This window comes from Chroicocephalus ridibundus, chromosome 4 (genome assembly GCF_963924245.1).
Source record: "Chroicocephalus ridibundus chromosome 4, bChrRid1.1, whole genome shotgun sequence".
NCBI classification, from domain to species: domain Eukaryota; kingdom Metazoa; phylum Chordata; class Aves; order Charadriiformes; family Laridae; genus Chroicocephalus; species Chroicocephalus ridibundus.
In genome coordinates, this window is record NC_086287.1 from 41353691 (window position 1) to 41364889 (window position 11199).

The window sequence follows — 11199 nt, forward strand, 5'->3', positions numbered from 1 at the left end:
AGTAGGTAACCAAGGCGAGAAATCTGATCCTCACATCTCTTATCTATGCAGCAAAAGGATTTATGATAAACTGGCTTAAAAAATACCTTGTAAAATATTAACTAGTGGTGGTGCAGCTGCTCCTCCTAATAGCTTTTGAACGTATCTGCCAAATTCAACCTTGACAGAGAGATCGTGTTTTAATGATGAATTGTGTGTGAGGAGGCAGCATGCAGAAGAGGCTGTTGGCGCTCTCGCTGGCACTGAAGGGCTCCAGCTTTAGCCCAGATGCTGTAAAAAACTAGGCAATCCACATAAACAACATAGACTGTGAACTCTCAAAATGGGTGAAAGATTCATCCAGAGCTCAGGCAAACGAAACTGCTCTTTACTCAATGCTCCTCCCCCATGTGTGAGTTCTCTGATGTCTAATACCAGATGAACTCTTCCTTAGCATTGGTTTCACTGAAGTGAGAATCATGGGGCACCCGTCCAAGGAAACCGGGGTGCAGAGTTCTGGGGCCTCTGAAATTACTTGTCTTATTCTGCCATAACCAACAGTGCGACAGACTCTTCTTTTCGTATGCTGTGTGCTTCATCATGTTGTCTCACTATGCAAAACGTGAGTATATGATGATGGGAGTTTTGCCTGAAAATGAATCCCGGGACTTGGTCTTGTAATTCTCTTTAGTACATTTGAATTATATTGGAGTCTTTCTCCCTAATGTTTCAATATCTCAACTTCAGAAACCCTGTAAATACTCAGTCTTGTTCCTAGCAGGTCAATTTCTAGCAGTAGTCCCAGTCAATGGGCAGCAGTAAGCACTGCAGTGGTTTTCAGTGGGGTTAGAGGTGTGTCCACATGTCAGTGCTCGGCTTTAGATTTGAATGCTTAGTGGCACTGGATCCAGATTTTGGGTTGCCCTTTAAGAGCTATGGGATACAACGTGGAACCCGGAGCTAGACTCCCAAGTGTTTAGGAATTGAAACCTGGGAATTTGATGCTAGCTGCATCTAAGATGCGTTATCGCTCAAAGCAGCTTTCTGGTAATTGTCCTTTTGTTGCTGTTGCTTTTAAAGTGCAGGTATTTCAAGGTCTAGTGGTCATTCTGCGCCATGCATGCAAATGGCCTAGAAGCAAAGTCTTTATTATATAACCTTGTGATTATAATACAGCAATAGCCTAAAACGTGTTTTCTAATCCCAGGAGAGGACCAATCTAAGTTATCTTTCTGCAGGCTTTAACCAAATGTCATCAGCTGCTCCTCTGCTCTAAATAAGCCTTGTTCTACTTCCGAGCTGTGAGGTAACATGTTGCTTGCTTTGATTTTTAGTACTCCCTGGCCCGCAACTCAATATCAAAAATACCAAATAAGCCTCATCTAAAAGGCCCATACTTTTTACTTGTGTCCCAGGGTTTAATTTCTATTCCCATGGAAATCCAGCAGTAAAACTCTTTCTCAAATAAACAGAAGCATAAACAGACCCAAGAAGTACCTCTCATGCCTCCGCCCAACTTGCTGACTTAACTTTCCACGCTGCAATTTTAAACAACTTATAAACTCCATTGACTTTCACAGACTTTGGACTGGAACCACCATAGAAATAAAAAATATCCATCCACAGATTCATGTCTTTTGAAAAAAAAAATATTTTTTTTTCTTAGGTTGCACATTCAAAACTTGAGCTGCACACCGCGCAGTACAGGAACAGTAGTTTGCCAATCCAATTACCACCATTTAGGTGTGTTTTGATTAGTTCAGCAGTAGCCCCAAGGTGTCAAACACAGTCAGCAGCACAAGATGGACCCTGGGTGTAATTATAGTCGGTCGCCAAGACATGTCTTCTGGCCTGTAAAACGTTCTCAGTCTACGTTGGAAATGCCCCATCAGAGGGAGGTTTGGACAAAGCCTTCAGGTAGATTGCGGTAGACTTTAGGGAAAAACTACTGTTCCAGTTAGAGATTGCATCTGCTCATTCACCCACCGCATTTTGCCTTCTGTCCACTGTTTCCCAGCTCTACCCATTCACCCTCTCCTAAATGGATCAAGCAGTGAACTTCAACCACAGCGCGATGACGTAGGGAGCAACAGCCCTCACATCCATGCTGGCAGGCTTTCTCTGCAGCCCTGAAGGCTACGAAAAGGATGAAATGTTGGCTATGCTGGAGTCACCGCAGGTTTTATCCCAACTCTAGTGCTGCCAGGGAGCATGGGAGGTTTTGTACAGGCTGGATTTGAGCCACCAAGCATCTCTTTTCTAGGTTTTTGCAGCTACAAGGGCACACATGGACCACTGCTGTACAAACGACACATGAAGAAGACTGTTTTTTATCAAGGACCTTGTCCGGTGTTACAGCAGGATTGGTCTCACTGTTTGAAACCATTGCTGTTTTGAGGACGACGGTGAGGGGGACAGAGAGACTCCTAGCTGGAAACAGTAACGCAGCTATCTTTCCCGCAGCTACTGGTATTTTTAGATTTTGGTCTTAATTAGTGCTTTTCACCAACGGATATGTTTTACTTTAATAACCACTCAAATAAATAAATAAATAATAAAATAGTACTTTGTGCTTTGTTAGCATCACTTGTCCAAAGTCTCTGAAGCATTCTGCCAAGCCCAGTGTCGCTATTTCCTGCGAGTCCCAGCAATCCCAAGAGCCCGACTCTGCTTCCGTTTATATCAATAGGAGCAAGCCCAGCCCCTGAGGACTTGCCTGGTGTTACACAGCCAGCCAGTGACTGACAGAGCAAACATAGCTCAGGTGCCCTAATTCCGACTTCCACGCTGCCTGCCCTCAACAGCACCAATTGTACCGTGATTCAAAGAGGAGCAAGTTCCATCAAAATCAAAGAAAATTCCTACTTGCTTCGTTTTCAACATTGTTTGTATAAGGTCTCCAGCCTTGCAGGGCATCAGGGTGCACTTGGTCTACTGTTGTTGTTGCTGTTCATTTAACACCTTTCTTAAAGCCTTCTAAGAGGTTTTTGACCTGCTGTCACCTCCTGGGAAATTCTGTTAAGCAATCTATGCATGCAGGACTGCATGTCTGTGCCACACGTCAGCCGTCTTCTGTTTTTCTCTTCTACTGTATTGTTTGCCAGAGACATCCACACGGAAACAAGATCCTGGCTGTTCTTGCTGCTTCTCCCACATGTTCCAGGTCTGATGCCATCACCACAGCAACCCAGCATGGCGTCACGGGCGGTGGAACAGAGAGCTGGCGCTGCCCAGAGCCAGAAAAAAACAGCAGAAAGTGCCTGGTTTGCACGTGTGCTTGTATCTGCAACCCAGCGGAGAGTAAACATGGAAACCTGGAGCAGAACACTGCCTTACTTGAATGCTGTGCACAGGGCATAGGTAGGCTTTTCACATTTCCAGTGCAGTAATGGCAGAAGGACTCAGTTACCTCTAAATGGTATTGAGTTAGAGTTATAAAAAAGCCGTGATCCTCATCTAAGAGGATCTGTAATGTACCTTATTTTGTGCATCTACTCTTTCTTGTGCCCTATGTAAGAATACAACTGTTAGCACCAGTGGACAGATAAACGCTGCCCTACCCAGTAGACGATGATAAGAGCTGGGTGAACATCTCATCGTATGCAGCTCATAGAACCGTTAGGTTGGAAGGGATCTCTGGAGGACACCTGGTCCAACTTCCTGCTCAAGGCAGGCCAAGTTGGACAAGGTTGCTGAGGGTCTCCTTGAGTTTTGAGACTTCCCAAAGGTGGCAATTTCTCTATGCAATCTGTTTGCAGATTTCCATTTACAAATGATCCACGTGTTTGCCATAAAGGCCAGATTCCGCAGGTTCATTCCATTCATTTTTACATTTTAACAAACAAGTGGGTTGTATGGGTGCCCATCAGTTTGTGGACTGCCCACAAACTCCTCTCCTCCTCCAAAAGAAAAGAAGAAATTGTACAGATGTTTGTAAGAGAAACTTTGAAAGGAGAAGGAGAGGTGAGGATACCCGGAAGGGGCAACAGTTGCAAACGGCAAACGTGAAATTGTGTTTGTGAGCACTTCTAACAGCTCCTGCCCAGCTCTGATCATAATGTCTACTTACATGATGTTACAAAGCCTTGATCTGTGCTGTCTCTTGCTCAGTACCAGCAGCAGGCGAGGAGCACCCGGGGCGTACGGCATTCTGTAACTCCAGCCCTCCTCACCTTTGGTCTGGAAGTGCAGCGGCTTTGAAAATGCAGTCCCGTAACTTAAACCAAGCTGCCTGTCACTCAAGCCAGACTCAGCCGGGGTGGTTTTGGTTCTTAGTCAGTAGGCTCTAGTAGTCCTTAGTCTCTGTTGTCTGCATTTCCAACTGAAAAGAGAGCAGCTATAGTCAGCTCCGGTTGTAGACAATCAATAGGTACCTCACAGGCCCCAAGCAGACTTCTTCTGCAGCCCTATTTGAGAAAATGTGTGTGCTTGTGGGGTGGAGGACACAAAAGCTCGCTTCCCCTCTGAAAAGATGGCTGAAGTCAGTCCTTAAAACACAACCAGAACAAAAACGTATTTTAAAAAGTATGTGAAATAGCTGCCACGTTTTTGTGCGGTACCCTGTTCCCCCAAAATAAGAAATTAGGGTGGTTGTTGGTTGTTGCTGTTGTTTTTGAAATGTTAAATGTTAATGCGGAGGAGCTTTCTGATGCATTATGATGGACAACCGGTGATGTATCCCCACTCATTCATGACAAGATCTTTCATTTCTTATTCAGGTGGGCATGCAGTTCTGCTTCCAAGGCCATCTTGTCAAAGGTGCGCATGTTCGTCTCCTCCCGTACCTTTTCCCGGACGTGGAAGGACGCCCGGGCAACAGACCTGGCATTTTCTAAGACAGTCTTCTTCTCCTTGAAGATCTGCTCACTTCTCTCCAGCTTCCTCTCTATAGAGAGAAGGATCTCTCTGCGTCGTAAGTCCTCGTACTGTTCCACCTTTTGCTTGTTCATCTTCTGCACTTTCTCCTTCTCCAGACGGCTCAAGACCACCTTGCGGGCCTTTTCTTGGACGACCTCTTCGGCCACCTGAGCAGCATGCTGGAGCTTTCTCTCTGTCTCTCTAGCCAGGGCCTCCAAGTGCTCCTTCTGCTCTCTTTCCTTCTTCTCTGCTGCTAGTTTGGCTCTCTGGATCTGCATGTCCTCCCGCCTGGCCTTCTCCCTCAGCTCCTGGTTCCTCTTCTCCACTAGCTGCTCATAGTTCTCCTGAGCCTTGGTCAAACTCATCTCCAGGGAGGCCTTCAGCATTTCCTTCTCTTCTGCCTCTTGCTTGGCCAGTTCCTTGAGCAAGGCCTCGTGCTTCAGCTTCTCTGCTTGGTTGAGCAGTTTCTTCTCCTTCTGCAGCTGCACCTCCTTCTTCATCCTCTTCTGCGCGGCTGTGGACAGCTTCTCTTGCAGGAGCTGCTCCTCTCGCTCCCGGTGCTCCTTCTTGCCCTCCTCCCTCGCCTTCAGGTTGTGCTCTTGATGGAGCTTCTTCTGCTTGTCCTCCTGGACTGCCCTCTCCAGCTTTTCCCTCCGCAGCCGCTCCTGCTTCTCTGCTTGCTCCCGCCACCTCTCCTCGCACACCAGGCGCTGCCTCTGCTTCAGCAGGGTGGCCTCCTCCTGCTCCTGGCTCAGCCTCCCCCGTCGCTTCTCCACCTGGCTCTCCCACATCCGCTGGCCCTGCAGGAGCTGCCTCTGCTTCTCCTTCTCCTCCTGCTCCTTCCGCTGCTCTGCCAGCCGCCGCTGGCTATCCCACTGCAGGTGGGCTGCCTGCCGCTGCTCCCGCAGGAGGTTGGCCTCCTGGTGCTTGGCAATCATCAGTGCCGCAATCTTCTTGTCCCTCTCGGGCACCTCCGAGAGACCCTTCTTCCTCTTCACCTCCCTGACGATCCTCTCCACCCTCTGGGCAGTCTGCGGCGAGTGGCTGAGGTCGCCCAGGCTGAAGCTGCGCCCCAAAAGGGAGCTGGCGGTGGCAGCTCCCCCCCGGCCCCGGCCGCCCCCTTTGCCACCGCGCTCCCGTAGGCTCTCCCCGCTGTAGGACGATGAGGCCCCCGACTCCGAGGAGGTCTTGCCCCAGCTGCCCTCACGCCGCTTCTGCAGCGAGTCCAGGGAGTGGCTCTTGGCCTTGGCACCCCCCGACGCCCCGGCCTTCCCCCTGCCACGGGGCCGGGACGCACCGGTGGTAGCGGCGGCAGCCCGGGGGGCGACGCGGGCGGCGGGCGAGGGCGGCAGGCTGCCGAGGGGCGCCAGGATCCGCCTCTTCTCCTCCCGGATAATCCTCTCCCGTTCCTCCCGGCATTGCTGCAGCTTGCGGCGGCGCTCCCGCTCATAGGCCTCGTAGAGGCCGGCGGCCACCCGCATGGAGCGCCCGGGGGCCTCCCGCAGCAGCTCGCCCAGCGCCCGCGGCAGCAGCTCCACCGGCCGCACGGCGCAGCGGGCGCAGGCCTCCAGCGACCGCGGGCTGGTCAGCACGTACCGGCTGCCCTCCGCCGCCGCGCAGTCGAAGTTGTACAGGTCCAGGTGCAGCAGAGGCGACTGCTCGCCGGGACGGGCCGGCTCCCCCCCCGCCGCCCCCCCGGGTGCTGGGCAGGGCTGCGGGGGAGGCTCGGCCGGCGGCTCCACCATGGCTCGGCCTGCAAGGGAGAGAGCGGCGGCGGGTGAGCGGGGGGAGCGGACCCCTTTTGTCTACCCGGGAAGGCGCAAGGGCAGGGCGGGCGGGAGAGGGAGGTGGCAGGGTCTGCAGCGGGGGCGGGGGCGCCTGGTGTGTGTGCCCGGGCTGGGGGAGTGCAGTTTGCGGAGGGAGGGGGCAGGTGGCGGGGGGTGTCAGTGTGTGGTGGAGGGGGGGGCCTGGGGCGAGGTGGTTTTGGGGCGGGGAGACGCGTTTGGGCGGTCAGTGAGGGGTGATGGGGGAGTCTTTAGGGTGCGTGGGTTGCGTGCCTGGGGGCGTTTGGGGTGATGGGGGTGTTTGGGGTGGCGTGGGGTGCAGCCAGAGTCCCTGCAGTACATCTGGGCTGTGGGCGCAGGCGTGTTTGGCAATGGATGGGGGTGCTGGGGGTGCACGGTGTCTGTCCGGGCCAGGGGCGGGGGAGTTGTTCGGGGTGGGGGGGTGTTCGGGCTATGAACGAGGGTGCCTGCGGTGCACCGGGCTCGGCGGAGCGGCGCACGGGGGTGTCCGGGCTGTGAATGAGGATGGGGGCGTCAGGCAGGGCTGGGTGCGGGAGCGGGACCACCCCCCACCCCGGGCCGGCACCCACAGCGCAGGACGGAGCCCCCCTCTCCCCTCCCCGCAGCACTCACCGGGCGGGCGCGGTGGGCAGCCCCGCGCTTTGTCTCGGTGCCGGCAGCCGCGGGGATCAGGCGGGCGGCGGCGGCGGCGGCTCCTCCATGGCACCCCGGGCCCCGCGCGGCGCCCCCACCTCCGGGGCGGCGGCGGTGGGCACGGCGGCCGCCCGCAGGCTGCGGCGCCCCGCGCTGCCCGCTGCAGGCCCCGCGCGGGGGGCGGGCGGAGGCGGGAGCGGGGGGAACCCGCCCCGCAGCCCCACGGCGGGGCCGGGCCGGGCGGGGGGCAGCGTTGCTGCCGGGCGGGGGGAGGTGTGGGGGGGTGTCCCGCCCCCTGCCCACCCCACACCGCTGCGGCGGGAGCGGCGCCGGGGGTGGGTCGGGAGGTGGGCGGACGCCCGGCCCGCCAGGCGTGTGTCCTTCCCTGCAGGAATCCTCCATCCCCGAGTGCGCATCCCTCCATCCCGCCGTCCCTCCGTGCACCTGGTCCTCCGTACACGCATCCTTCCCTTTAGACCTTCCCCATACGAGCGGCACTTCCACCGTCGTGCCCCCCCCCCCCCATTTTGCACTGCGCCCGCACACAAACAAGCCCATCCGTATTTGCAATTAGTATAAGAGAGGATAAAGGGGCATAAGAAGGAAGAGGGGGTGCTAACCCAGTTTTACAGATGGCAAACTGAGCCACAGGGAGATGAAGGTGCCTGCCTTGGGCCACCTAGGGAATTGGTGCCAGAGATGGAAAGGAAAGCCACAGCTCTGAAATTTCAGTGCAAAGCAGTTTCCAGCCATGAAACTCTATTCCCTTTAGTGCTAAAGTAAGCTACTGCTTGCTGCAGGGATGTGTCAGGACTAAGAAGGAGGGAACTAGAGTGATGTTGTGGGCAATACAGTATGCCTTTGCAGGTACCCACTTTGAATGGGCTGGTTGCAGTTACTTTGATGGATTCACCGGTTTCTACAGGGATCCTGGGCTCAACAGCCACAGTGGGGTTGAGCAATACCCTGCTCTAGAAATACTGTTCAGCAAAAAGGGGATTGTTGCTGGTTGTGGAGCTGCAGAGCATCTGTGCCACACAGTGGAGCAACTCTGATTTTGTCAGGCAGAGGACAGTAGTAGCAAATGGACCACTAGCCACTGTGTTACAACTTCAGTGCTTTTCAGCAATTTCTTGTTTAACCTCTACAGGCTCAGCTTAATCTGCTTTGCTTTAATAAGGAAGGAAACGGCACTCACCAAAGGACTTCCAGAATGGCCCAGGACAAGGATACAGAGCAACAGAAGGACCCAAGAAAGGTCTAGGGAGCCCTTGGGAGAAAGCTGAAGAGCTGCAGGTTGGTTGTGGTTTCCTATTGCACAGGCAGAGACTTTGAATCGTGCTCATCCCCATGCTGATGAATGCACAGAGTGATGATGCATCCACAATGAGTGGGCAAACTCCACCAATAAACCATATTGACTAATCTGATCTCATTCATTCATCATCATTTTAGTCTGCAGGGGACGGTTATAAAGCTTGGTAATTAGTTATGGGAAAAATCCTCAGGGCAAGGAACAGCTCTCTGCTGTCTGAAGAGCCCAGCTCACTGGCTGGTGGGGCTAACCATTAATACTGTCTGCATCACCATAGCAGTCAAGCCATGGCTGTGTTCCCTCCTTGTGGAAAACATTAAGCTGGTAAGTGTATATGCCAGGTAAGGTGTGGGCTTCTTGGGGCTTTTGGCAGGTGTTATGGTTTGAGAAAACCCGTAACAATTTATTGTCATTTAGACAATTATTCTGTCACCCAATGGATCTTCCCCACCTGGGAAGGGGAATTGGGGAAAACAAGGAAACACGAGGGCTGAAATATAAATAGATTTAATAGGACAAGACTAAATAATTAATAATAATACTAAAGAACCAGTATTGATGCTGATACCGATATAAGATGTACAAGAGTTAGACAATTCCATCAGTAGGAAGCTGCACACTCCCAGCAGGGGACAGTAAATGTTGGACACCGTGAGCGCAATGGCTTCGGGAGGAAGGGAAGGGCTCAGGGATCCGGCATCGGGGCAAGAAGTTCTCTGGACCACCACCATCAAGGGAGAGAGAGAACTGCACAGCAAACTTTCTAATTTATAATGAATGTGATGTTCATGGTATGAAATAATCCTGTTGGCCAGTCTGGGTCAAGTGTCCAGGTCTTGCTCCTCCTCATCCCTGCACCTGGCAAGGCTTGAAAACACTGAGACCTTGAATTCCACATAGCCTAGCTGGCTGTAAAGTAAACATTTTCATGAATTCAGACATGAGAGTCTTCTGAAAGTGCACTTTTCCCGAGCATTAGAAGAGAAATTAGTCCTGTGTTGCTCAAACCAGGACAGCAGGTTGCAGTTTCAGCTCCAGTGGGGCTACATTTTGGCCTGGATCTTTCAGGTTTCCCTGTGGATCTTTAGGAGTCCCATAAGTGTTCTCCCAAATGCAATGGGAAGGAGATTTATTGGGAGATTTTAGAAGGAGCTGGATATGGCTTTAGGAGATATTAACACACACTGTCCACACATGGAGTCATATCCCTACCCCATCAAGACTAAAAGAGATTTTGGATGGTGCAGGAGGACATCTCTGGAGGAGTTCAAAAGGATCACTGCTAGTGAGCCATTTTCCCACACACAATTATAAAATCTAATTCTCGGTTGGCTAGAAATGTCTAGAAATCTATGCACTCAGGTGGAACAGTACTGTCAGGTTACACTCCTGCTTTAATAAACATTTTCCTTCTTTGCATTACTATTAATGATAGCAAGAGATGTAGGGCAGTGGAAAATTGGGACTGCAGGTTGCGGGGGTGGAAATACTTGTACCACTTCAACAAATTCTTCTGTATGCTCTTTGTTGCGCATGTATTAATTACTTTCTTCCCATACAACTTTAAAACTGCCTGTACCGGGGTTTTTTCCCGCTCTCCTCGTGAGAGCTATTTCACAACCTACTAGAGCTTATTGCTAAAATGTTATCAGTTACTTTCAACTTCAGTTTTTCCTCTCTTTGTTTTATCTTCTCTAGTAAGTAATTTGCCCTCCCTCCTGCTTGGGTTTATGCCTTACAAATGTTTGTAAACTGTTTCCATAAGCCCTCAGAGCCAAGGAAAACATACTGTCACTGCAAATCAATCCCCTGTAGTTGCACAACGAGAGCTATCACCTTTCTTCTGACCTCCTCCCAGTGCCTCAGGCTCTCCCAGTAGCTGCTGCCCTGAACTGAGCAGTGGGCTCCTGCCCAGCGCTTACCCCCGTGCTGCCCGGCACAGGGTAGCTGTGTGCGCAGGCCTGGTCCCGCTGTGTTGCCTTCCCTCTCTCTTGCATCTCCTCGTGTCCCTTTCTCTAATATGCTAGCTCTCCTAAGGTTTATTCAACACAGCTGGACTTTCCAGAAATGTTCCCCCCTCTGCTGTGGGGATTGTTAGTTGGTGAATTATTTCCTCCTTGCTAAATAGCTTTTGTTTCCCAGGTTGAATCCCGTCTCCAGCTAGTTTGCAATTTCTACTCTCTGAGGTAAACGATGTGTTTACACCGTTGTTGGGAGGACCCTGACCTAGCTATTGTGTAGCTCCTCCAGCTCTCAGCCTACTCACTCCTGTTTAGACTCTTCCTGGTTTTGCAGCAGAATATTCCTGCTCCTTTCTGAGCCCTGGGGGATAAGGGGAAGGTGACAGCCTTGGGGAGAGGAGAGTAAGGAGCCCTCTGACACAGTTTTTAGGCTACAGGCTGCTGGTGTCTCCCAGGCACTGGGTCCTTCTCTCTCTAGCTGCCGACGGGGCACAGGCACCCAGCGCCTTCCCGAGCGTGTTCCTTCTCTGCCGAGGCAGCTCCTGCACCCCTCCCAGGCACACCAGAGCCTCTATAGCACAGCCTTCCTCTGTCAGCTGGGTGGTTTAAGAAATAATTTAAAACTTTAATGAGGCACTGAGTCTAAGGT

The 11199-nt window shown here is 52.3% G+C and overlaps 1 protein-coding gene across 1 annotated transcript; it reads right to left on the reverse strand.

Moving 5' to 3' along the window:
• Positions 1-1612: 1612 nt before the first annotated feature.
• On the reverse strand, positions 1613-7919 carry CCDC177 (coiled-coil domain containing 177). The gene is made up of 2 exons (XM_063331700.1): positions 7254-7919; positions 1613-6589 (listed from the first exon to the last, which is right to left on the reverse strand). Exons 1-2 carry the CDS (start codon positions 7696-7698, stop codon positions 4683-4685), a joined length of 2352 nt encoding a protein of 783 aa, XP_063187770.1. The 5' UTR covers positions 7699-7919; the 3' UTR covers positions 1613-4682.
• Positions 7920-11199: the final 3280 nt, after the last annotated feature.